This window comes from Candida dubliniensis, chromosome 1 (genome assembly GCF_000026945.1).
Source record: "Candida dubliniensis CD36 chromosome 1, complete sequence".
Taxonomy (NCBI): domain Eukaryota; kingdom Fungi; phylum Ascomycota; class Pichiomycetes; order Serinales; family Debaryomycetaceae; genus Candida; species Candida dubliniensis.
Window position 1 is genome coordinate 1,245,669 of NC_012860.1, and position 26,622 is coordinate 1,272,290.

The 26,622-nt window shown below is 32.5% G+C and overlaps 12 protein-coding genes and 1 pseudogene across 12 annotated transcripts, besides 1 other annotated feature; 11 read left to right on the forward strand and 2 right to left on the reverse strand. All coding sequences in view use genetic code 12, as the record gives it.

The window, feature by feature from the left end:
* Positions 1-167: 167 nt before the first annotated feature.
* Positions 168-2,066, forward strand: CD36_05450 (conserved hypothetical protein; the record flags this gene model as incomplete). Its single annotated transcript, XM_002417166.1, has 1 exon — positions 168-2,066. The coding sequence occupies one exon, from the start codon at positions 168-170 to the stop codon at positions 2,064-2,066; it is 1,899 nt and encodes a 632-aa protein (XP_002417211.1).
* A 589-nt stretch (positions 2,067-2,655) lies between these two features.
* On the reverse strand, positions 2,656-3,348 carry CD36_05460 (conserved hypothetical protein; the record flags this gene model as incomplete). The annotated part of the gene is made up of 1 exon (XM_002417167.1): positions 2,656-3,348. One exon carries the CDS (start codon positions 3,346-3,348, stop codon positions 2,656-2,658), a length of 693 nt encoding a protein of 230 aa, XP_002417212.1.
* A 167-nt stretch (positions 3,349-3,515) lies between these two features.
* On the forward strand, positions 3,516-3,992 carry CD36_05470 (chaperone, putative; the record flags this gene model as incomplete). Its single annotated transcript, XM_002417168.1, has 1 exon — positions 3,516-3,992. The coding sequence occupies one exon, from the start codon at positions 3,516-3,518 to the stop codon at positions 3,990-3,992; it is 477 nt and encodes a 158-aa protein (XP_002417213.1).
* Positions 3,993-4,026: 34 nt separating this feature from the next.
* Positions 4,027-5,022, reverse strand: CD36_05480 (DNA excision-repair protein, putative; the record flags this gene model as incomplete). Its single annotated transcript, XM_002417169.1, has 1 exon — positions 4,027-5,022. One exon carries the CDS (start codon positions 5,020-5,022, stop codon positions 4,027-4,029), a length of 996 nt encoding a protein of 331 aa, XP_002417214.1.
* Positions 5,023-5,559: 537 nt separating this feature from the next.
* On the forward strand, positions 5,560-6,489 carry CD36_05490 (annotated as a pseudogene).
* Positions 5,560-6,489: a sequence feature (stop codon).
* A 461-nt stretch (positions 6,490-6,950) lies between these two features.
* Positions 6,951-8,096, forward strand: CD36_05500 (pirin-like-family protein, putative; the record flags this gene model as incomplete). The annotated part of the gene is made up of 1 exon (XM_002417170.1): positions 6,951-8,096. The coding sequence occupies one exon, from the start codon at positions 6,951-6,953 to the stop codon at positions 8,094-8,096; it is 1,146 nt and encodes a 381-aa protein (XP_002417215.1).
* Positions 8,097-8,405: 309 nt separating this feature from the next.
* Positions 8,406-9,650, forward strand: CD36_05510 (conserved hypothetical protein; the record flags this gene model as incomplete). Its single annotated transcript, XM_002417171.1, has 1 exon — positions 8,406-9,650. One exon carries the CDS (start codon positions 8,406-8,408, stop codon positions 9,648-9,650), a length of 1,245 nt encoding a protein of 414 aa, XP_002417216.1.
* A 292-nt stretch (positions 9,651-9,942) lies between these two features.
* On the forward strand, positions 9,943-10,944 carry CD36_05520 (pirin-like-family protein, putative; the record flags this gene model as incomplete). Its single annotated transcript, XM_002417172.1, has 1 exon — positions 9,943-10,944. The coding sequence occupies one exon, from the start codon at positions 9,943-9,945 to the stop codon at positions 10,942-10,944; it is 1,002 nt and encodes a 333-aa protein (XP_002417217.1).
* Positions 10,945-11,548: 604 nt separating this feature from the next.
* CD36_05530 (pirin-like-family protein, putative) lies at positions 11,549-12,529 on the forward strand (the record flags this gene model as incomplete). The annotated part of the gene is made up of 1 exon (XM_002417173.1): positions 11,549-12,529. One exon carries the CDS (start codon positions 11,549-11,551, stop codon positions 12,527-12,529), a length of 981 nt encoding a protein of 326 aa, XP_002417218.1.
* A 794-nt stretch (positions 12,530-13,323) lies between these two features.
* CD36_05540 (pirin-like-family protein, putative) lies at positions 13,324-14,313 on the forward strand (the record flags this gene model as incomplete). The annotated part of the gene is made up of 1 exon (XM_002417174.1): positions 13,324-14,313. The coding sequence occupies one exon, from the start codon at positions 13,324-13,326 to the stop codon at positions 14,311-14,313; it is 990 nt and encodes a 329-aa protein (XP_002417219.1).
* Positions 14,314-15,349: 1,036 nt separating this feature from the next.
* Positions 15,350-16,396, forward strand: CD36_05550 (conserved hypothetical protein; the record flags this gene model as incomplete). The annotated part of the gene is made up of 1 exon (XM_002417175.1): positions 15,350-16,396. The coding sequence occupies one exon, from the start codon at positions 15,350-15,352 to the stop codon at positions 16,394-16,396; it is 1,047 nt and encodes a 348-aa protein (XP_002417220.1).
* Positions 16,397-18,432: 2,036 nt separating this feature from the next.
* CD36_05560 (conserved hypothetical protein) lies at positions 18,433-21,369 on the forward strand (the record flags this gene model as incomplete). The annotated part of the gene is made up of 1 exon (XM_002417176.1): positions 18,433-21,369. One exon carries the CDS (start codon positions 18,433-18,435, stop codon positions 21,367-21,369), a length of 2,937 nt encoding a protein of 978 aa, XP_002417221.1.
* A 1,731-nt stretch (positions 21,370-23,100) lies between these two features.
* On the forward strand, positions 23,101-24,642 carry CD36_05570 (conserved hypothetical protein; the record flags this gene model as incomplete). Its single annotated transcript, XM_002417177.1, has 1 exon — positions 23,101-24,642. The coding sequence occupies one exon, from the start codon at positions 23,101-23,103 to the stop codon at positions 24,640-24,642; it is 1,542 nt and encodes a 513-aa protein (XP_002417222.1).
* Between the last annotated feature and the right edge of the window lie 1,980 nt (positions 24,643-26,622).

Sequence of the window (26,622 nt, forward strand, 5' to 3'; positions counted from 1 at the left end):
GGTTCAGCGACCAACTGGTAGAAGATGTTGTTGTTGTTTTTTTTTTTTTTTCTCTCAACATTGAAATAACTTAACAGTATTAATAGAGCCGATTATTTTTTACCACTCATAGACTTAATCCATTAATTAAGAAATCTACAACAGAAAGTGCCCTGTAATACCATACCATGCCTTCATTAATACCAGTTAGCACTAGTTCAAGGACGACTTTCCCATTGAGTGCAGGCACCGGCAATAACTTATACAACAATCAGTATGGTGCTCATGGACATGGCTATACACAAAGTTTAGGTCATAATCATCGTGGTATTGAGGATATGAAAAGAATTGAAATGTCATTGAAATCAGGTATTGATTCAGAGATTGCATGGGCATTGAGCCTGTTGACTCTTATGTCTATGCAACCATTAATAGATCTTGAGCATAGTCCTTTTCTTGGTAATGAGTTGATCAAATATTTTCTGAAACCATATCAATTAATTCAAGAAAAAAAATTCGACTTGTTTACTCAAGATGTATTGACATTTAGTTTGGATTCTGTATTGGCTTTAAGAAACTTGTCCCAGGACTTGTCCAATCAGCAATGGTTATCCCAAATCCCTTCATTCAAAAAAAACTTGATTGAACTGATAAAATTCTTGACAAATTGGTTTTACCAACCGGGTGGCAATCAAATCCCTCAATTGGAGAAATACAACAATCAATTTGCCGAATCTTTGAATTATATTGTGGATTTATTGGAACCATTGACATGTTACTACATTGATAACAATAAAAATGACCCATTGTTTAATATTTTATTGAATACGTTAATAATTACCACAGATAGAAATTTATTCATCAATATTTTAAAATGTATTTCTCATTTGTTGATTATTTGGGACAAGAGTGTCAAAGCAAAAGCAGGGGAAGAAGAAGAAGAAGATGATGATGATTTGGCACAAGAAGAAGAAGGAGAAGAAGACGTGAAACTAACAAACAACTGCATAGATAACATATCTGAATCTCAACTAGAGACTATCATCAACACTCTTCTTATTGCCGATAACGAGATGAACAATGCCGTCTTGGATTTTCTTAAAATGTATTTATTTTCTGAAGCCTTACATGAAAAGTATCCCAATTCAATTAAAGATTCTCAAAGACATAGATTGAGAAAATTGTTGCAGTTGAATACTTCGAAGGCCACATTTAGCACCTTGATGAAGCAATTACCCTTGTTGCTAGTATCGGATTTGCCTTTAAATGAACCTATTGAAGAGCAACCTGTTCCGTCCTTAAACTTGACGAAAAGATCACAGTACTCGGGGGTACCCACATCCGCTCCAGAATTGACTGAGGAATTGTACAAAATAATTGTGGCTTTTCCTGAGCCTATAAGAGCATCAACATGGTTGCATTGTTGTTATGAGGCAACCATGACAGAACAGGCAGAAGTGACGCAAATATCAATTTGGAAAGCCTATGAAACCCAGTTCCAAGAGATTTGGAAACCAAATACTGAGGGAACGTTTAATCATAATTATAAACCACTATTACCTGCTGTGGAGTTTATCAAAAATGTTACAAAGGCCTTTCCTTATGCTGAAGCTAAAGTTGTGGCATTACCTCAAATGCCAGGTGAAGAAAACCAAGCTCCAAAGAAAAAGTTTGTTATCAAAGGAATTCAACCCAGACAATTCCCAGTGAGTATAGATGTTGGCAATTACGATGCATTGAAACCAATGGGGGAAACCACTGTTACTGAAGGTGACGAGAGTTTACCAATTGGTCATATGGATGTCAAGAAATTCCATTATCTGTTGACCTCTGGGGTGGATAATATCTTGTTTGCCGATTCTGCTAGTAAGATCACCAAAGAATCATTGAATCTGATTAATGAATCCAGTCACGATCTTTTAGATTACATTATACTGGAAGTTTTAGAGGTATCAGGAATCGAATCAAAAGAGTCAAGTATATTCCGTCTTCACAACGGATATTGGATTCCTGAATTAGTATACGCCAACCCTTCTTTGTTAGAAAAAGGTATCATAGAAACCAGCTGGTTGAAGTATTTGCTATAAGTAAATCACTATATATTTATAAAAAAAAAAGTCTTCAAAAGAGGTTTCTACAAGTATGTGAATATAGTTGTATAATTAATCAAAACTGTTTCTGTCTTTACTAGATATAGAGTGCGGAATTTGAACGATTTTGTAAAAACCATAGCACACTGAAAAAAAAATGGAACGACTAGAAAAATAGGAAAAAAAAAAAATCCATTCTAAGAATAACTAAACCATTTCAATTCGAACAAACCATATACGCATTCAGGTATCAAAAAATATGGCTAATAATCAACTTCCATTTCACGTTCGTGCAACAGATGCTGTGCATAGATTAACCGTTTTAGGTTTGGTGGGAATATGTGTTGTTGGAGGTGGTTCGATAGCTTTTAATATTTGGGCCAATTCTGATTATGCCCCATGGAACAAAGAAAAGTTGAAATTCCAGCAAGAACAATATCATAATACTAAGAAAGATGAAGAATAAAAAGGATTGTTTCCTTTCTTCCTTATTGACTTAAAGTCTAGCTTATCAGAATATGAAATTACAAATGTGTACATAGTTTAAATATAAAAATCTATCAAAGAAACTAGAAATCTAACCCCATCAGGAAACTGTAGGCTTACGCTTTCTAGAATTAGTGATCTCATCAGGTAACTTCCTCTTCCTGATATACTCATCTTCATCAAGAAGCTTTTTCTTTTTAGTCTTTTTTAGTGGTAATTTTGAATGTGACAACCCCTTTTGTTTTAGAATCAGTATGTTTTCTTCATTGATATCACGATTTTGCTTCAAGTTCAATGGATCAAGCATCACAATATCATAATCATAGAAAATGACATTGCAATTTGGACATTTCCTCTCTTCTTTAGTTTCTGAAAGCTCGTTCAACGCTTTTTTAGAAATCAAACAACCACATGACCGTAGGTACAAATAAGATTTCTCAACTTTTTTGATCACTGGACATTCAATGAATGGTTCTCTATTAATAATGGTCCATGATACTGTTACTGGACAAATGTCTTTTAGCAGTTTGATATGGGAAAATTCTGATTTGATACTCGATTTATTCATTTTAATATCTAATAGGTATTGTAGTAACTTTTCCTTAATATACAACTTACCCTTGTAATCGCCAACGATAGGATCATTATTATATAACGGTAGACTTGAAAGATGGCATATTTTGATTAGATCTTCTTCTTTATCTTCACCTCTTTGAGCATCAGCATTAGCTCTATTTGTCAATGATGATAATAGATCTTGTCTTTTTGCAATAGTTCCACCGTCAGCACCCATGTAGTTGTTTATAAGAATTGAACAAAGATAATTATAGATAGATTAGATGTCAAAACAGTGTGTGGAACTTAAAAGAAAAAAACAAATATCCCAAAGCAAAAAAAAAAAAATATCAGAAAATTATTTTCAATCTACTCTTTCCCACAATCCTAAAAGAACAAGGAACAATGTCTACCGAACCTACAAATGTCGATTTAAACTCATTACCTCCACAAAAGTTGGTTGAGTTTCGTAAATCTATAGATGAAGAAATTACCCATTTCACACAATCCTTGCAAGCATTGGCAGCAGCACAGTCAAAGTTGAAAGACTGTATTTCTAGTATAAATAACTTGGAACAATCCAAAGAAGATAATTTATTAGTTCCCTTAACAAGCTCCTTATATATACCTGGTCAGGTGGTAACAAGAAATCGATACTTGGTAGATATAGGTACAGGTTATTATGTTGAAAAACTGGCAAAGAAAGCTAAATTAGGTTACGACAAGAAAATCAAAAAATTGGATGAAGATGCTAAGAAGTTAAAGGGTATTCTAGTGCAAAAGAACGAGTTGTTAAACACTGTGAATTTGATTTTAAGAAAAAAAGTAATCGAAATGGAGAAACAGCAAGAGGGACCATCATCGGCAGATGCAACTAATTGATTTATTTACATTGAAAAATACAAAATCTATAGACTCATGTATCATAATTTTTATTTGAAATAAAAGGCTCCAGAAATACATTCTTAAGGTTTGCCAATTTTCTAGTTCCCAACCCAGGAATACTGGAAAGACCTATGCCATCATCATTATCATTCTGACAGCTTTGAAGTATAATTTCTTTCACAGACTTGCAATTTGCTAGTAGATTTGAGACATCGGTTTTATTGACCAGTTTAATACCAGTAAAAGCTTCTACCACACTTGAGTTGTAGTCCGTTCCTTTAGTACCTTCAATAATTTTCCTGGCCTTGGTAGGCGCATTATCTAGTTGTTTACACAATGCAATGTAGTTACCGGCCTCTTCGTATGACCATGCTAAAACCAACGATAAATCATGTTTAATGCAAAAATCCAGTAGCTTACGCAATAATTCTTGATGGGAATCGATATCTACAAAAACTAGCAACACCCTTAATACATCGTCACCTCTTGTGTGAACAGTCGACGAACCTTGATTTAACTTTTTCCATCGATTCCAAATATATTCTGGATGAAGCTTATGGTACCTCAACGATAAAAATAAAATCTGGAACTTGGGATTGATATAGTAATCGGATAGAATAGACTTGTCAAATGACCAGGAGGTTACTTGCATTTTCGATAAGGATAGTAATGGATTGCGCTCTTGAGACGGGGCAACTAGAATATCACTTGGTCCAGTAGTTTGCAATCGCTTCGTACTGGGCTTCACACTATTATTGCTCTTTTTGGGAGAAACAGGTTTTGCAGTTGATTGATCTAGCGTTGCTCTTTGATACCTGTCATTTGTGACGTTTTTGTGAGTTGGTGGTTGTTGAATTGTATTTAACGATGATGACGCGTTTGGTTGGGGATCAACATTGGCTTCTTTGGGAGCTGGTTCATGTGATGGTATACTTCCAGCATCCTCTCTCATTTTCTGTACACCAGCTAGAATACTGGCAAATGATGAAGCATCAATGTCATTTGGATTATCTTTATTATTGGACATCCTGATATGATATTGTAGATGTAGTTTACTTTTGTTGTATTTTAATTTTTCGTTTTCTCATTTGTCTTTCAAGTTGCTCACATAAAAAACGAACAAATACTCATCCCACAAAGATTGTGTTTACAGTCATTATAAAAGAATATAGTATGTAGACAAATGCCACGAATCACTGACTAAGACTTGGCAAACAAAGCTATGACAAAATTAAGATGACTGTATACAATTAGACATTGTCGTTTGCTTCCAGCTTCAAACAACAGCATACAATAAGAAGAATAATCTATTTGCTTCACAACGCAACTTTAACATTTTGGCTAATCTTAATAGTTTGTATTTCATACGTTTTCTACAAAAAATCGAAAATCTTCTGTGTGGGCATTCTGTATGAAATGGTATTTCAAGTATTCCGGTTCAGGGCCTGTACCGGAGCACGGGGTAAATCTTAATCTCTCTTCGTGCTAAAAGTATAAATATACCATGATAAACAGAAAATATTTAAGCTCCAATATCAATTAAACAATTTGGGGAAACAGAAATATGGCAACTTACTCTGAGCAAACGTTTAATAGTCAACACTATGATGATTCAAGACCAAATTATCCTGTACCTTTTTACAAAGAATTGATCAAGTACCATACGAACAAAGGTGATACTAAATTAGCAATTGATATTGGATGTGGTTCAGGTTTTGTTGCTTTTCAGTTAGTCGACTATTTTGATTCTGTAATTGGGACTGATCCTTCATCTACAATGATTGAGCAATGTAATTCCAATATTCCTTCAGAATGGTTGCGAAATTCTACTAAAAAAATCAATTTTATGAAAGGTACAGCTGAACACCACCCACTTTCAATTAAAGAAAACTCAGTTGATTTAATTACTGGCGCTGAATGTTGTCATTGGGTAAATCACAAGCAATTTTTTGATGAATCATACAGAGTCTTGAAATCAAATGGTACTTTAGCTTATTGATTTTATAAAGATCCTGTTTTCATCGGTTATCCCAAAGCCAACGAAATTTACACTAATTATACTTACAACTCTTCTTTAGAGGAGAACCCAGACGATGAGTTTGAAAAGTACATGGGTCCATACTATCAACAACCAGGTCATAACTACTTAAGATCATTAATGAAAGAAATTAAAGTGCCAGCAGATAAATTCTACGATATAGTTCGACACGAGTATATTTCCGATATACATGGCGTACCAAAAGACAACGAAAATCCATACATAACCAAGACACCGCTTTTCATCAAGAAGACTATAACCATGAAATGGTTTTTAAATTACGTCAAAAGTTGGAGTGCATATCATACCTGGATGACCCATCATGGTGATAAATATGATATAGCGGAAAAGTTTGTTGATGAATTGAAACAGGAAATGAATTGGAAAGATGATACTGAAATTGATGTAATTTGGGATACAGTCTACACGTTTGCTAAAAAAAAAATGATGAAATAGAGTTTAGATTAATAATGTTTAGCCCCTTCTGGGCAAAAAAAAAAAAAAAAGAATGACTATAGCTAGCATAATAGAATATAATAACTCGATAGAATGTTCTATGTGATTTCCATCACTGTGTATACTAGGTTAGTAAAGCAATAGATTATTAACAGGTAATTCCTGATTGGTGATGATCCGGAAATTCAATTAATCAATAACCTGCATACAAATACTCAAAAAGGTATTTCCGAAGAGCAAAGACTGCATGACTGCTTAAATTACTAAATGAGCGGAAATATTTAGTAAATATTTGTAATGAGTTAAGACCCACAAATTCCATCCATTCAAATCTAATTGATTATAAATACTAATACAGATCATGTATATTTCTTGCTTATCGTTTATTTGATGTTTACAAATATCAGAAAGAGGTCATTCAATCGGACTTTATCAATAGTTTACCATTCAAATATAAATAGATGGTTATTTTCCCGTTGATTCTGAAAATTCAATTTTTGATTTTATTCTTTTTATATTATCCATTACAAGTTTTATCAATTAATAATACCAACAAAGAAAGTTTAGATATGTCTGTTAGATCAATTTCAAAGATAGTTACTGCCAACGAACAAGCCGAAGGCGCTGGTGCTAGAGTTAGAAGATCAATTGGGATCATGAATCAAAGAAATTTTGATCCATTCTTAATGTTTGACCATTTTTCCAGTTCAGGTACCAATGGATTCCCAGAACATCCACACAGAGGTCAAGAAACCATTACATTGGTGTTGAATGGTGCTATGGCTCATGAAGATTTCACTGGTTCTAAAGGTATTTTGTACCCCGGTGATTTGCAATTTATGACTGCTGGTAGAGGTGTCGTGCATTCTGAAATGCCAATTAAAAACGATGACGGGTCTCCAACTGTTGGATTACAATTATGGGTGGACTTACCAAATAACATGAAAGGTGTAAAACCAAGATACAGGGACTTGAGAGAATGGGAAATTCCTGAAGTGGTCACTGATGACGGTAAAGTAACCATCAAGGTTATTTCTGGTAAATCACACGGCGTTGAATCAATCAAAGAATTGGCTTATACTCCTATCAATTATTACTACTACAAGGTCAAAGCTGGTGGTGAATTTAAACAAGAATTGCAACCAGGATTCAACTACTTCTTGTATGTGTTGAACGGAAGAAATCTCGTGTTGAATGAAGACACAAAGGTTGACAGATATCAAAATGTCTTTTTCGGTGATAAAGGTGATTTTATCACTGGTAAAAATGCTGCTAAAAAGGATAATAACGAAACCGAAGTGCAATTTATATTAGTCGGAGGTAAGAAATTGGAACAAGAAGTTGTCCAATATGGTCCATTTGTTGCCAGTTCTAGAGAAAATATCCAAAAGGCTTTCCAAGATTATCAATATGGAAGAAATGGATTTGAAAATATTAAAACTTGGCAAACATTGATCAGTGGAGGTGTTACCAAGGAAATGATTGAAGGACCATTAAATGGTAATCTTGAAAAGAGGGCAGCTAAGAAAAGTGCATACTTGGAAAAGCAACAAAAAAAAGCTGCTCCCATTGCTGCTCAAGCTGAACTTGTAAAAGATGAGCTTTAGTTGTTTAAGATAATTATAATATAGATTAGCTTTTTATATATAGTTTGTTTTTGATTAGGTAGATAAAATATATTTTGCATATGAATTAAATTTTTGAAAGTTGATAAACTGTATTAGTGTAGTTGAGAAGAGCTTTTTGTTAATTGCGAGACGCGTAAAGCAATTTTTCGCTTTTGTGTAATACAGGTGATTGCTTCATCACCACTATTGTCCACGCCAGAATTTGAAATATATTACAGAAAAAAAAAAAAAAAAAAAGAAAGGATGTGAAAATGACACACATCTCTTGAATCAACTTTACAAGCTATAATGACGATGAGTAGTTCAGTTGATGAAATAGAATATTTGGCTACTGAAATCATAACTAATTCAAAACCGGTTTCATATCACAAGTTTTCTCGTCAACTCAACATCCATTTATCTAAAGCCAAAGCAACATTACTTGAATATTACCAAAAAAACAAAAGTGATCTAACAGCGACCTTTATTGTGACTGGCGACAATGACAGTGGGAAATTAATTAAACTATCAAATGAAGATGAGTTGGAGTCGGATTTAAAAAAGTTCAACACAGTTCGTTGTGTTCACATTTATTGTGTTTCCAAGAAACTGCTTCAGTTTTCAACTAACGAACTTGCATTAGAAGAATTGAAACATTCAAGTTCTTTAAATAAGATTTCTGAATACGAAAAGAATGGGATTATTATTGGACCAAAAATCGAAAACGTTATCCCTGCTAATATCTCCTCATCTCCTGTGAAACCAGAGCCAAGTCAAATGAACAAATCAACTGAAGAAAAGAAATCTAGTTCAAGTTTACTATCTTCATATGTATCCCGAAAACAAGAAAAGAAACAGCAGGATAAAACAAGAGCTGGAACGTTGTCAAATTATGTATCACGGAAAACTGAATCGACAATTCCAAGTAAAAGATCAAACACAGAACCTCCTACCAAACCAACATATCAATACAAATCACGAAAACTCGAAGCCAAAGCACCAAAGGAAAGAGTGATAATTGCTGAAAATAATGATAATGATAATGAAGAAGAAGAGGATGATGATGATGATGATAAGCCAATTAAAGCCTCACGTGCCACAAATACATCAGACCTTCAGAGAATGTTTGATGGTGATGATTTCACTTTTAGTGATGATGATGATGATGATGATGATGATCAATCACCAGAAAAAGCAAATAAAGAGGTGGAAGAACCAAAAATTGAAGATAAAAAAGATATTTTACCTGAAACACCGAAAGAACAACAAAGCAAGGAAGCCAGCCCTGAAAGGGAACAAGGACTTTTTGTTAATGAAGAAGAAGAACAAGAAGAAGAACACGAAGAAGAAGAAAAACCTGCTGAAGAACAAGAAGAATTTGTTACAGAAAAAGATGAAGATGGATATCTTATTACAAGAAAAGTAAAACCTATAACAAAACAAGCAAAGCCCAAGAAACATATTGCTCCTCCAAAAGTTACCAAACCTTCAACGGGGAAGAAAACAGGAATGAAACAATCTTCATTAATGAATTTTTTTGGAAAGAAAAAGTGAATTTTACTATTCTATGTTATCACTATCATGTAGTTAGTTAGGACCCCAGTTTATATAGTTTTAAACCCCCAGTTTAATAATTTTACTTGCCCCCTTTTTTTTTTTTTTGTTAGTTCTGAGTGTGATTCGGAAATATTATGTGGTATTTCCATTACTATAAAATTACTAATGAAATTGATGTAAGTTGGGCTTTTTTCCCCTTACCATTAAACTAGCAATTTCAACAAAAATATTTAAATATGCCCTCTGGCAATGAATTTTTTTAAACTGGACAAACCACATCAACTAATAAATGTCAATTAGATCCATAGCTAAAATTGTTACTTCAAAGCAAAAAACTGAGGGTTCAGGAGCAATTGTTCATCGATCATTAGGTATTTATCAACAACGGAAATACAATCCATTCTTATTATTTGATCACTTTATAGGTGCAAACAACCATGGTTTTCCTGCTCATCCTCATCAGGGACACGAAACAATAACCTACGTTTTGAATGGAGCAGTCGCTCATGAAGATTTTACAGGGGCAAGGGGAATGCTCTACAAAGGTGATTTACAATTTATGACTGCTGGTAAAGGAATAATGCATTCGGAAATGCCCGTATCAAAAAATGAAGAATCACCTACTGTGGGACTACAATTATGGGTCGATTTACCTGAAAACAAACGGAATATAGATCCCAATTATCGCGATTTAAGAGAGTGGGAAATACCTGAAGTTGTGGCTGATGATGGTAAAGTTAGTGTTAAAGTTATTTCTGGAAAAAGTTATGGAATAGAATCAATCAAACAATTGGCATATATCCCCATTGATTATTTCCACTACAAAATAAAACCTGGAGGTCAATTTAAACAAGAATTCAGATCAGATTTTAACTACTTTTTGTATGTGATCAGAGGAACTACACTTGAATTAAACAATAATACAAAAGTTGAACAATACCAAAATGTATATTTTGAAGAAACAGGAGATTTTATAACTGGTAGAAATATCACCACAAAACCTGACGAAGAAGTAGAATTTGCAATCATTGGTGGCAAAAAACTAGATCAAGATGTCTACATCTTTGGGACATTTGCGGCTGATACTGAGGAAAACATGAAAAAGGGGTTTCAAGATTATAAGAATCAACGTAATGGATTTGAAAAAATAAAAACTTGGAAGTCGTTGATTAGTAAAGGTGTAACCCAAGAAATGATTGATGGCCCGTTAAACGGAAACTTGGAACTACGTGAAAAGAATAAGAATGACTATTTGAAAAGTCTACAGACCCGTGAAAACATACTTGTGTAGTGTAGTTTACTATATAGACGGAAATAGAATATTTCTAGAAACCTGTTACAACAAATTGATGATACTGATTATATGTAAAAAAAAAAAAAAAAAAAGATCATGCAGCCCTGATTTTTTTTTGTAAAGTACATCAATGTGGCAAACGGCTGAAACACAGAAATTGGTCACCCCTTTTTGTAAACTTTACTAATGGTATTCTAACAAAGTAATGACAGGGTAAGGAGATCATTAACTAAATGCTTTGTTCCGGAAAAATCATAAAATAGTTTTCTTTTTTTTTTTTTTTTTTTTCGCATGAATACTTTTTTAAGCGCGGAAATACCCCAGTTTAACATATCTATGTCATCAAATCTACCATTTCTTTTCTTTTTTTTTTTTTTTTTTTTTTCCATTTTATATAAACATTACTAAGAATTTAAAATACTATCATCACCATGTACAAATCCTCAACATAGGTTCATGCTTAAAAGATTATCAAGACCAATATCTTCAATGATATAAATAAGACGGGATAAACCCAAGTTTTTTGAAAACCATTTTTTTTTTTTTCTTTTTCACTTAATCAAATTCATTATACTAAACAAATACTAATCAATTATCATAAATGTCAGTAAGATCAATTGCTAAAGTCGTTACTCCAAATCCACCAAGACCAGGATCCCCAGTGAAAATTAGAAATTCAATTGGATCATCAAGTCAATTTAATCCATTTTTATTATTTGATCATTTCTCAATTCCATCAACTGGTGGATTCCCTGCCCATCCACATCGTGGTCAAGAAACCATTACTTTGGTATTAAAAGGTGGAGTTGCTCATGAAGATTTTACTGGATCCAAAGGTGTTTTATATCCAGGTGATTTACAATTTATGACTGCTGGTAAAGGTGTTGTTCATTCGGAAATGCCAGTTCCAAATAAAGATGGTTCACCTAGTGTTGGTTTACAATTATGGGTTGATTTGCCCAATGATATGAAAGGTGTAAAACCAAGATATAGAGATTTAAGAGAATGGGAAATCCCTGAAGTAATTGCCGATGATGGTAAAGTTAAAGTCAAAGTCATTTCTGGGACATCTCATGGTATACTGTCCCAAAAAGAATTAGCATATACTCCAGTTAATTATTATCATTATAAAGTCAAAGCTGGTGGTAAGTTTAAACAAGAATTACTGCCCGGTTTCAACTATTTCTTATATGTGTTGAATGGGAAAAATTTGAAATTGAATGGAAACAAAATTGTTGATCAATATCAAACAGTGTTTTTCAACGAAACAGGAGATTACATTACTGGTGAAAATACTGCTATTGAAGACACTGAAGCCAATCAATCAGAATTTGTGTTGATTGGTGGGAAGATTTTGAACCAGAAACCAGTACAATACGGTCCATTTGTTGCGTCAAGTAAAACAGGAATAACCAAAGCATTATTTGATTATGAACTTGCAAGAAATGGGTTTGAACATAGAGTGAAATGGAATTCATTGATAAGCCGTGGGGTCAATAAATCAATGGTAGATGGTCCATTGAATGGTAGTCTAGAAAAAAGAGCTGCTGATAAGAAATCATATTTGGATTCAAAGATTTAATGGATCCAGTTTTATAATTCTATAGAGATATAATAATATATAGCTCAATTTAAAATAGTGTATTTTAAATTTTCTTTATGTGTAATGTATATGATGGATTTTCCATAAAACAGGTAGTGTGGTGTTTGTTAATTGATAGCACTAGAATCAGCTCAACTAACCAATATTTACTCTTTACATGAATCTCGACAATTCAGTAGATTGACAAAGCATATGTAAGATCAAAAGTACTTATTCTAAACAAACCAAATTCAAGATGATATGTCAGCCGTGTGGTAGTGCAAAACTGCTCAAAAATCTTTTAGCCATTCACATTTGATTGAAAACAAATTTGTAATGTATTAGTAAAGCCATGCGTGTAAAAATTACGAAAAAAACTTATTAATTAATCGAATATCCGGACTCAGCAACAACAGAAGTCTCAGCCATACAAAAAAACGTTGGCGATGGGGCGGCAGCGTAAAACAAATTGTGTTTTTTTTTTTTGGTAAGGGATTAGTAAATCCGTGTGGATTCTTCTAGAGAATTACTCTCTACAACCGCATTATGTAATTCTCTTATTCTTGGTTACTTGATTGGTTTGTAATATCACTAAATGTCGAACCATCAATAAATATATCCTTACCCCTAATTTCACTTTTACTATAAATACTTCATTGATTGCTGTCCCTTGATTTTGGGTTGAATTTTTTTTTTTTTTTGTCTCCACTATTCATTAATTTATCAATCTACCAAAAACAAACAAACACACAAAACAAAACAAAACAAAACAAATCAACTTAACTATTTATAATATGTCCGCAAGATCAATAGCTAAAATCGTTACCGCCAGACAACAAGCCGAAGGTGTTGGTGCTAGAGTAAGAAGATCAATTGGTGTTGCAAATCAACCATCATTTAACCCATTTTTGATGTTTGATCATTTTTCCAGTTCAGGTGCTAATGGATTCCCAGAACATCCACATAGAGGTCAAGAAACTATTACATTGGTGTTGAATGGTGCTATGGCTCATGAAGATTTCACTGGTTCAAAAGGTATTTTATATGCTGGAGATTTGCAATTTATGACTGCTGGTAAAGGTATTGTCCATTCAGAAATGCCAGTTGCCAACGCTGATGGATCTCCAACTGTTGGGTTACAATTGTGGGTTGATTTACCGGATGCATTAAAGAATACCGAGCCAAGATATAGAGATTTGAGAGAATGGGAAATCCCAGAGGTGGTTACTGATGATGGGAAAGTCATTATTAAAGTTATTTCTGGAAGATCACATGGTATCGAATCAATCAAAGAATTGGCTTATACTCCTATCAATTATTACTACTATAAAGTTAAAGCTGGAGGTAAATTCAAACAAGAATTGCAATCAGGGTTCAATTACTTTTTATATGTTTTAAATGGTAATGATCTTTATTTGAATGGTGAAAAAAAGATTGATCAATATCAAAATGTTTTTTTCGAAGAGAAAGGTGATTTTATAACTGGTGAAAACAAGGCTAATGAAGATACTAAAGACACTGAAGTACAATTTATTTTGGTTGGTGGGAAAAAATTGGATCAAAAAGTTGTTCATTATGGTCCATTTGTTGCTGATTGTGAAGAGAATATTGAACATGCTATAATAGATTATCAATACGCTCAAAATGGATTTGAAAATAGGAAAACTTGGAAAACATTGATTAGTGATGGTGTGACAAAAGATATGATTGAAGGTCCATTGAATGGTAATCTTGAAAAAAGAGAAGCCACCAAGAAAGAATATTTGGAATCCAAGCAAAAGTAGTGTTGTCCCATTTAATTGAGGAGATTTATTTGTTTATTTGTATAGGAATATAATACAAAAGTCAATTTATATCAAAATCTTTAAAGTTAAGACTGATTAAGAATGATTAGATCTTTAGTTATGTGATATAGTTTTTTTTTTTTTTTTTTTTTTTTTGGTTATGAGTGATCATTGAGATTGCCCGTTAAAATAATATTATTATTTATTATGAAGCATTAGCCATACTTGGTTATACACTTGCAATTAAGACTAAACACAGTGTTTTAGGTTGCAAGTACAGAACTTTGATCTGATTTGAGATTTATTCAAGATGGTATGTTATTCTTTAATAGCTCAGTATTTAACTGTCTTTATGAACGATTATAGCTCCAGAATAAGGAATGCCCCTCCTAAATGTCGTTTTATTGGCTACATTTTTTTCCTAAGCTATTCTTCTTTCATTATTCTACAATTAGGTTTTATGAATATTTGTTTGTTTTTCGAGTTCGTAATGTTTTATATATCAAAAAAAAAAAAAAAAACAACCTCTTTTGTCCTTTTCCAAAAATAGATTAATAATTTTAAATAATATTTAAATCTCTCCCACATCTCCATTCTCCATTCTTATGTATACTTGTAGTGTTCAAATACTTTTGGTTAAGATAGCTTCCTAATTTGGGTATTGGGGGGAGGGAGTGGTGGTAAGAACTAAATTTGCAACTGGACCAAAAGATTTTTTTTTTTTTTCTTTATATTCGCAACTTCCCAAAAGAGTAATTTTTTCAGTTTTGTTCTATACCCATTTCAAGTAATAATATTACTATAGACCTCTTTTTGGGAATTGTATTGAGTTTAATAAACCAAATCCAAACAAAACAATATGAATGAGTTCATCGTAACAGTCATAACCAAATGATATATAAACTTGATCAATAGTACGTGATTTTAATTCCTTAGTAATTTTCTTTTCTTTTTCTTGTTTTGCTTTTCCAGTTGCCCTTTTTGAATTTTCACATACCCAACCTCACAGCTCAAGGCATTTACATATACATTCGTTATGAAATTATCTACAACTACAGCTTTAGCAGTTTTGGCTACTGCCACTGCAATCAATGCTGCTCCAGAGCAACAACAACAATCTGAATCAGAATTTGGTTCTAAAGCATTGACCAAAAGAGAACAACAAGATATTCAAGAATTGGTTCAACATATCAACAATTATAAAGCTAGAAGAGATGCTATTGATGAAGAAATTATGAAAAGAGATTATGCTATTGTTACTGATGTATTATCAGCTATTAATCAATCACAATTGGCTCCTAAAATTTTGGATTATTTTGTTACTAATGAAACTTTCAAACCAATTATTGTTAATGTTGCCATTGCCACTATCAAATCGGGTATTATTTCATTACAAGCTTTATTGGATGCTTTAGTTTCTTCTAATTTGGCAGTTAATGTTGTTAATGATTTGATTAGTGATTGTTCATTATATGTTCAATTATTCAATGCTGCTAAAAGTGTCATTAATGATCTTGCTTCTAAAGTTAAAGATTTGATTTCTAAAGGTGTTAATCAATTGATTACTAGAGATGAAAATGAAGTAGATGCATTGGCTCCATATGTTGTTACTGTGGAAAGAAGACTTGATTTAGACGGAGTTGTTGATAATTTGTTGGATTCTTTATATAAATCTGGTTTAGCTACATCTGTTGTTAAAGATGTTTTGACTAATTCTGATTACATTCCATTTGCTACCGATTTGATTAAAGCTATGATTGCCAATAATTTGATTGATCTTGGTAGTATTGTTGATGCTGTTAAACAATCTGGTTTGGTTACTCAATTATTCCAAAAACTTGTTAACTTTGGTACTGTACAAACAGTTGCTGAAACTGCTTTTGCTGCTTATGCTGGTGAATGTCAAGGATCTGGTTCAGGATCAGGATCAGGTTCCGGTTCAGGATCTGGTACTACTACAATTACACCTGGTGGTTCCTCTAGTGGAGGTTCTTCTGGTGGTTCAGGTTCAGGCTCAGGTTCAGGTTCAGCTGGTCCATGTAAAAAGAGAAAAAGAAGAAGAAGAAGAAGATCCAACTACTAAACACATATTGTAATTGGAATACAATCACCCTAGAGCAGGACTCAGTCTAATCAAATCAAAATAAAAGCCCCTTAGTTTTTTTTTTTTTTTTTGGTTAACAAAAAACATCACCACTATTATTACTATACCATCCTATTGAAGGATATATCTAGCATTATTTACAACTATTGCACGTAGTTGATAAATAATGATTACAGCTCAATTGAAAATACCTATTTATAAATCGTTTTTTTTTTTCCTCCTTTCTTCCTTTTGTTCCTTATAAAAAAAAAAGAATAAAACAAAGATACACTAAAGATGATAAGACCAAGTGGATTTTAATAATATTATTATTAATTCTTCTTTGTTATTATACGTTACATTTTACTTTTCTTTATATATTTAGATTACTTTATTTAGTATATCATTTAATACGAATTTTAACTTTATCGATAAAACCCATTTTCGTAGTGTTTTCAATTGTCTGTAATATACCAGCCAGCACAGTTTCTATGCAATTTTTTTTTCTTTTAATTTTTTAATTGACGATTCAGGGCACTTGTGCATACCCTGACTACTTAGGGAATGTAAGAAAAAACAATAAAAAAAAAAAGTAGGGGACCTTACATTAACATTAAATCGGAGTGTACTCCTTGCAAATAGGTAAGCAAGATAGTCGAGTTTAAAAAAGAATTAACGTGGTGGGTGGGTAGATATGAATTTATATATTCTCGTCTAATTAATTAATTAATTATGCGTATATATTATATGCCTACCTAGACTTAATCGTAATTAGAAAATAATCATGTAACAAATGATATCAAAAAAGAAAAAAAAAAAAATTATCACCAAATGTAGTTAGTTAATGGGAGGGCTTGTATGAAGGCTATTAATTATTATGAGTGGTCAGCTATTGTTTAATATTAATCAGTATTAGGCAAGTAATAATCCTAATTAGGATGAATCCTAAACATATCAACTTGATTTTAAAGTTTTACAAGAATATGGAAGAAAAGAAAAAAATAAACAAATATTACACAAAAAGACAAAGCAATTTGGTTAGATGTACACGACACATCTATACATATAATCAGTAGATTTTATGTATGACAGGGCGGAATTAATTGCCAATTGGTCGGGTGGTTGGTGCGAGAGAGAAAGAGACAGAGGGTACAAATTTGACGTTGACGACGCGAGAAAAACAAAAAAAAAAAAAAAAGAATGAGAGGCATTCATTCATCTGCGCATAAATTGAACAATTAAATGAAATTCCATTGTGTTACACAATGAAGAAATAATCTACCTAAATCAATCACAACAACATAACAGAAAAAAAAAAAATAGAAAACTTGTTAAACCTTATAAAAACAAAGAGTGTTGTTTATATATATGGGGAGATAATAAGAAACAGGGATTGCTGGTACTAACTAACTAACTAACTAACCAACTGTAAACTGTCATTTATTGATTGTTGTAAGATATGAACAGGATAAACTTATAAACGAAATTCAATTCACAACACTAAAAATAAAACAGCAAAAAAAAAACAGAAAGAAAAAGAAAAAGAAAAAGAAAAAGAAATAAGAAATCATGAATAGAATTGAATAGAATACAAAAAAAAAAAATTATTAACCTGTGATTGAAATTGAAATTGAAATTGGCAATCAACATATGTTCAAAGTAGAAAACGAAAACACCCAATATCAAATTTTTGCTTTAGTTTGGATGATCTCTATTTTGCTGGTCTTTCTTTTACTTTTACTTTTACTTTTACTTTTTTCTTTTTAATTACAAACTACATTCATTCATTTATATTTTTATACAAGAGTAATTGAAGTGTTATTTACGCCTTTAATCAACACTCGATAAAACCAACTACTATTCATTCGCTAAAAAACCCTTATCCTAAACTTTTTATTTTCAATTTTTTATTTATTTATTAGTTTTTTCCCAATTGTCATCAAACTTGACTAGACGTTATCATTATCAATATATACACCTTTCAATCATTTACATCATAACTATCATTTTAATATTATTGAAGAGGAGAACTACCAATGAGTGAGGAGGAAGAAGATAAACATCTAAAGTCACCAAGTGGGTCCTTACAACCCAGGAAACTGTCTGACCTTCAACCATCAGCTTCTTCATCCCTGCAAACTCTTGATGATACCCATTCTCAACCCAAATCAACTACCACCGCCTCTGAATCAACTGAATATACCTCACCTTCAAAATCTTTAAAGAGTTTTTTCTTTAAAAATAGACTATCGTCATATTCCATCGATAGTATTAGTGAACAACCCGAATTAGAATTCCAATCACACCATCATCATTCAACTGATCGTAACAAAAAATCATCTATTGGAAGTGGAGAATTAAGTCCAAGTAGATCTCCTCGAATGATGAATTTCAGTCTACGTCCAAAATTTATTCGATCTAGATCTTCAGGAATATCTGATACATCAACAAGTAGTACCCATCCAATACCTCCTGCATCGTTACTTTCACCATCATCACAACGAAGAGCCACAATTGAAGATTTTGCCGATACCGAGTCTGAAGAATCTAGTGAAGATAGCAATGAAGAAGGAGAAGATGATCACACCAAACGGAATGATACCAAAAAACACCAACACCAACACCATAATGATGGTGGTGGTGATGATGATGATGATGAGGATTCAATCAATTCTTTACTTCAAGAATATAATAATCGAGACTCTGAATTTGAAAATAAAGATATTAAGAATAAATTTATTTTCCGAGAAGAATTTGATGATACAAACTCGGTTAAGACCAAATCACGTCCAACAAGTAGAATACTAACACCAGAAGAAAATGAAGAATTGAAAGCTGAAATCATTAGACATGGATCAATTAGAAGTTCAGGTAGTGCTTCATCTTCATCACAAATTTTAAAACCAGTTGGAGGTGGCATAAGTCGAGGCATCAATCCCCAACAACAACAACAACAACAACAACAACAACAACAACAGCAACCATATATTGATACACAATTAGCACAACAATATTATGGAGATACAAGAAAACATATTGAAGTTGTTGATCCTGCAAAGAGAGAAAAATCCACCAGTGTAATTGCTACTACTGTTCTGGGTGATTCTCCTACTGCTTTAAAAAGATTATCTGGAGCTTCTAATAGTAGTGGCAGTAGTAGTGCAAATACTGGTGTTGGTGGTGGCAATGAAAACCGAAATAGTGGAGCCAGTAGTGCCACATCACTTCGATTTAAGATTTATAATGATAAAATAGAACCAATTAAACATGCAAGTGCTGGTAAACATATGAGTACATCGACAACCAATGCTGAAGCTGCAGGTATTTCCGGTGCAGATAGATCCTCCATGAGAGTGTCGACTGCATTTAGTGATGAGAGTGAAATTGGTGATGTCAAATATCCTGAACCAACAGTGACACCAACCCAAACTCCTCGAATAAATCGAAATTCTGAGACTCCTTCAACTGATACTAATTATACTAGTAATGATACTAGTGGAATATCTTATGAAGCCCCACTTGCAATAGCTGGTCTGTTGCAGAAATCATCATCCAACAGCAGTAGTAGTCCCAATTCTGGACACAGATCATCTTCACTGGTACCATCAACACCTCTTCGAACCCAGTATACAAACCAACAACAAGGAGGTTCTAATTTGCAACGTGGTGCAAATATCCAGGAGTTTAGAATTGATGCCGATGTTTCAAGATCTACAGGAACAAACACCACCTCAACAGGATTTTACGATGAAACGATGCTTAAAAGTTCTCGTAAAAGTATTGCTCATTCTTCAATGTCATCTGGTGAATTACTTCAAAATTTAGAACACTCATATGACTATTCCAAGAGTAATGATAATAGTGGTAATAGTGAAGATAACAACAACAACAACAACAACAACAATCAAATAAAATCACCATCACAACAACAGACTCAACAATCGAGAGATCCAATATATCAATTTGTAATTAGAGATCCCAAGCTGCCACCATTACTGTCACCACCACAAATAGAAGAATACCCAACCAATGAGACACCACAATCAAGTAAAGATGAAGTTTTCACAACATCTATCCCCCGTCCAATAGGGATACCTAAATCAGATAGTGTTGGACAAAATATGACTGCTGGTTTAGATTCCAAAAGTGAATTACCAGTGATGTTATTTAAAGTTCAAGATAGAGATATTCAAAGAGATTCTAAATTTTTTGATAATTCGAATTCTCGTGGTCATCATCATAAAAGTGATGGTGGTGATGGTGATGGTGAAGGTGATGAGAATCAGAGTTTAAGTGCTAGCGATATTGAAAGTGCTGGGAATGTTCGTGAAAGTGTCAGTGGAAGTGTTAGTGGAAGTGGAAGTGCAAGTGGTAGTGGTAGTGCCAGTGGTACTAGAAGTGGACGTAGTAGTCGGGGTCGTCTCACAATTGGATCTTTATCAGAAGCAGGAAATTCTAGTCGTAGCTCGGGTAGTTCTATTAAACAAATTATAAGTCGACATTTTAAATCTATTGGTGAAAGTTTAAACGCAAATGAAAAACAACAACAACAACAACAACAACAACAGTCGCCACAACAGCAACAGCAGCAACAGCAACCTTTACGTAGTCTTAATTTGGTCAAGGATTCACCACCAATATTATTTGATGAAAAGAATCATATTATATTGCCATCAACGAAATTTGATCAAGAAAGTCAAGACAATAATATTACTAAACAAACATTAGAGTATCCATGGATTAATTGGAGTTTATTAATGATATTAGGATTAATTGTTCCACCATTGTATTTCATTATACCTATAGGGTTATTGGATGGAGATTATCTTGGATTAAGATATGCTAATAAACCATCGAGAAAATTCAGCACTAAACAAAAAATCATAAGTTTAATATTAGGTATTTTATGGTTATTGATTGTGCTAGCTATGATTGGTGTTGGTATAGGATTAGGGGTAACACGAGAGAGTTGAAAAAGAGAGAGACGAAGAGTGCTGATGATGATGATATAAATCAAGTTTTATTATCAATAGATTTCTGTTATTTCCATTGTATTTTTTTTTTCTTTCTTTTTTTTTTCGTTCTTTTCGAAACTTGGATAATAGAGTTTTACGTTAAATAAGTATTAGTAATAATTAATTTTTTTAGATTCGGTAATGAAATTTCTCTTCATGGCGTTTAAATCTTTAGATTATTATTATTATTATTATTATTATTATCTGTTGTGGTCTAAGGAGACAGGGGGATAAAAGGAGAAGACGTGGGGGAAGAAATTATTTGATTCTTTGGTCTTGTAATTTCCTCCCCCACTATCCAAGCCCCTCCCTCCCCACCAATCCCTTTCATCTGTCAATGCAATACATAAAATACAAACAGAAACTTGTTCATGATATTGCTTGGACATCTTTTATATTTATACTATCGTATAATCATGTTTGTAGTATTAGCCAGTTGTGTAATTGTTTTCTACTCGTGTGAGTGAGTGAGTGAGTGTAATGGTTGCCAAATATTGACAATGCACACGTGATTGCGTCCAATTATGTCGATCTTCTCGGAACTTATGGAACAGAAAAATATACATTCACTCAAACAGTTGATTTAAATCCGTAAACGCTATAACCAATTCTCTATTACCTTGAACATATAATCCTTGGTAGGGAAAAGTGAAAAAGATATTTTCTTATATAGATTCACCAGTAACAACCAATTTTGCTTAATAATACAGGACTACAATAAAATAGATTGCATGGATCAACTAATAAAAGTTGATTCTTCTAATTTATCTTACAAAAGGGGAGAATCAGATATGAATAGAAAAATATATCTGAGATTAAGGCGGTGTTGATCCGGGGGCGGGTGCGGGCGGGAGGTGGTGAAATGGAATAATCATACCATGCGAGAGTCATTATTGGAGATCTAAGTTTCATGCATTTAATGTAAGTGAGACAGAGACAGAGACAGAGACGGTGACAGATTCTTTACTATTATTATTATTATTATTATTATTCGATTAAATTAAATTAAATAAATCGTATGATAAACAAAAGATAATGTCATCAATTATCACCAACCGTATAATTTCATTCTCTAACAATTGGGATTGCAGTAGTAGTTATTAGTATTGTTTAATAATTTCCTAACTTCTTTTCCTTGCGCCTGGAAATTCAAATTCAATGGGCCTCTAAAGAGAATTAATTCTTTTTTTTTTTTTTTTTTTTTCTTAGTTTGCTGATGTTAAGGTCTCCTATTAGTTGTAGTAGTAGTAGTGTGCAGAGTGCAGAGTGCAGTGTGTAGTGTGGTAATCAATTAAAATTATGAGCCTCAATAATAAATTCTATATTCTGTCTCTCTCCCCCTATTTCCCTTTTCCCTTTCTTTTTTCCTTCAATCTATTTTCATTCATTTAATTACACACACACACATTAATATTTCATTTCCAACTTTACTTTATACACAAATATTATTAATATTCCCTTTCTTCCTCCCCCCTTTTATTGATCCTTCCTTCATTGAAAGACTATATACCTTACAAATAAGAAGAATAAGAGGAGGTGATACTACTACATTTATATATTCATTTATAAACACTCCACATTAAAATTCACACACACACACACCAGTCCCCAATATTGTTGATTTCAACCTCTCCAAGATTTCAATCCATTCAATAACAAACCCCAGGAAGAGTATAATCTATTCAAATCATGGGTAATGTACCAGCTAAAGAAACAAGAAGTAGATCAAGTTCTTCGGTTTCCGATTATCGGAATTCAGCGTCTTCTACCACCACCCATAATCTTAGTACTGGATCTTCATCATCATCGTCTTCTAAACGTAGAAATACTACATCTTCATTATATGGAATAGTTTCTTCATCATCATCATCAAATCATCATAATCGATCTGGTTCACATGATTTAAGGAAATTGAAACGACAAGAAGAAAAGGAACAAGCACAAATCCATCATTATATGCAATTAATTGTTAAATATAATGAAAGTGTTGATGGAGGATATTTAGCTCCATTTGGAACTTATAAATCCAATCTTGATTATGATTGTGATATTGTTCGAAATTTAATAATAAATCGAAAATTATCACCATTTTTCACTCCATTACAAGATTTTGATGAAAGTTGGACTGATGATGAATTATGTATATTATTAGGACAATTGACATTACATGCATTGGAACCTGGATATAATAATGAAGAAGATGAAGATGAAGAAGATGATATAGATAATCATAAAATTCATAAATCTGCCAATTATTATAAACGACAAGAAGAAAAGGCCAAATTAAAATCATTAATTAATAAAGTTAAAGAATTACAAAAAGATGAAGAACAAAAATATTTTGATGAAAAACAAAAACATAATAAAGATTGTTCAAGTCGTGATTTATTATTAAGATTATATCGAAATGCTAATGAATGTCCAATTTGTTTTTTATATTATCCCAAACATTTAAATATTTCTCGATGTTGTTTACAACCAATATGTTCGGAATGTTTTGTACAAATTAAAAGATTAGATCCTCATCCACCTCATGATGATCAATCTAATCAAGAAGCAGGAGAACTACCTCATCGATTGATTTCAGAACCAGCAAATTGTCCTTATTGTGCATCACCAGATTTCGGTGTTACTTATGAACCTCCAATTGATATTCATACTGGTATTGATGGTATTAAACCAGGAGATTATAAAATTAGTCCACCAATAGTAGAAGAATCAGAATTGGAACTGGAACTGGCAATAGATGATTCTGCTACTGCTACTACTGCTGATGGTACTCCTGGTAAAGGAGAAATAAATTTAAATTCAACACCTCCACCAGTTAATAATAGTTTGTCACCGAAGAAAAATTCATTGAAAAAAAGACGAGGATCATTAGCTGCTAATGCTCCTGGTGTCATTACCATTGATATGATTAGACCAGATTGGGAAACTAAATTGAATTCTGCAAGAAGTAAATTGGCAAGAAAAGCTGCCACTGCAAGTGCTATTCATGCATCTAATCTATTACTTGATGAAAATAGTAATAGTAATGGCAGTGGCAGTGGTAGTAACAACAATAATAGAAGAAGAAATAATTCATCGGGTCGTTCAAGTAGTTTTGGTGGATCTGGGTCTAATAATAGATATGCTACTGTTGAACAACGAATGATTGAAGAAGCAATGAGATTATCAATTTTAGATGAAGAAGAACGGAAAAGAAATGCCAGTAAAGAGAATAAAAAGTAGTTATACAGGAGGTGGAGGTGGAGGTGGTGGAACAGGTTAATAATTGTATATGTATAATTTTATGTCTAAATCTTCAGTCTAAGTTTTTTTTTTTTTTTTATATAACCCAAATCTAATTAGTATACATACATACATACATACATACATGCATGTATATATATATATATGTATGAACAGACTGTATTGATGATTTATTTGTCAAACCATACATACGTAAGATGATAAACAAAATCGAGTTGTAAAAGTAATGGTTAGCCATAGCCATAGCCATAGCCATCTAAATAATGATTTAACATCCTTAAAGATTAAGAAAGATAACTTTAAAAAATTAGTAAAGGAGGAGGAGGGGGGGGGGGGGCTCTTTAATGCCCTGAACCATTTCCCTTTTGAGGTTAGAAAATGATTGTCGAGTAGTAGTAGTAGTAGTAGTAGTAGTAGTAGTAGTAGTAGTAGTACCACTTTGTATATTTTGGCTTCAATTGTTATCTTGGGACGACATTATGCAAGAAAAAACTTTAATATAGTTTATTCTTCATATTGTTCAACATTGATGGGCAGGTTTGTTATCTTTTAAACGATAAACAAGGTCAAGATAATATTAAAAAAGGATTATAATATGATATGATATGATCTGATATTGATGTGTAAAACTAACAATATATTTGCTCAAGAGACAGTAGATCAACAATAACTGGCCTCTTCCCCCCCACCCCAAAAAAAAAAAAACACGTAGCTCAATCACTATCAAATAGGTTAATAGCGATGCTTGATAGTAGTAATATTGTGTTGTTGGCATCATTTTTAAGCCTCATTTTCTTAAATATTAAATGGCATGTTATTATTTATTCCAATCCCGAAATTTGAATGAATGCATGCATTGATCAACTAATTTAGTTGATATATACATATATATATATATATAGTTAAAACGTTAATTATTTTATCGTCTAAACAAAAAATTGTCACCAGTTTTATTGTATTGTTAAAATTTAGTTCTAATCAGTTAAAATGGAAATTATATGAAAAAAAAAGAACTCTTATTAGGGTACCTTAAGAACAATAAAGAAATTGGGTTTTAAAAAAAAAAAAAAACTTTAAAGTCAAGTTTAAAATTATGAAATTCTCTTCTATTTACGGTGAATTGATATTACCTCAAACAATATATCTATTGTCTAAGATTATTGAACTTTGACATTGATTAATTAATTGGTCAACAAGGATAATCACTAAAAGGAACTAGTACAAACTAAATTGAAATAGTACGATACACCTTTGTGTATGTGTACGTGTGTGTGTAATAAAGTGCTGAGAAAGAAAAAAAAAAAGAACACCGAGGGTGAAGAAAAAGAGAAAGATTTATTTTGATTCATGAAAGAAATTGTTGTTTTATATGACAATGTTTCATTATTTAACCTAATATGGATAAATAATTAAATGATAAATGATCAAGTTAATTAAAATGAGTTGCTATATCAACTACATTTTCATGTAGTAGCAGAATAAAGTGGAGGAGGAAAAAGACGTGTTGCTAAACACAAGGGGATAATTGTTTCCTATATCCACTTATTGTGAATAGTACATATGACATCCTTACAATGAACAAGGGAAAGAGGGGGGGGGAATTATATTGCCACTTATCAAATATCCATATATCAAATCAGAAAGAATAAACTCAATTTGTTGTCCCCTAGTTTCACGCGTATGTGATAAGGTGGTGGTGGCCTTTATTGTTAAGTTTGCTTGTAAGAGTAGAGTATGTAGACAATAGATAAATAAATTAGTACTAGAATATTGATTAGACAAATATGAATTGGTCTAGAATCAAGGTATATATGTCTTCAAGTGAAGTAGGTTAAACAAAAAAAAAGGGGGGAAATAGATCAACAATAATAACTACATCAAATCCAGAAGGGAAAAGGTAAGTTAAGGTCCCAATGAATGTTGGTGGTGTAAATTAACTAAACCAAAAAAAAAAAACGG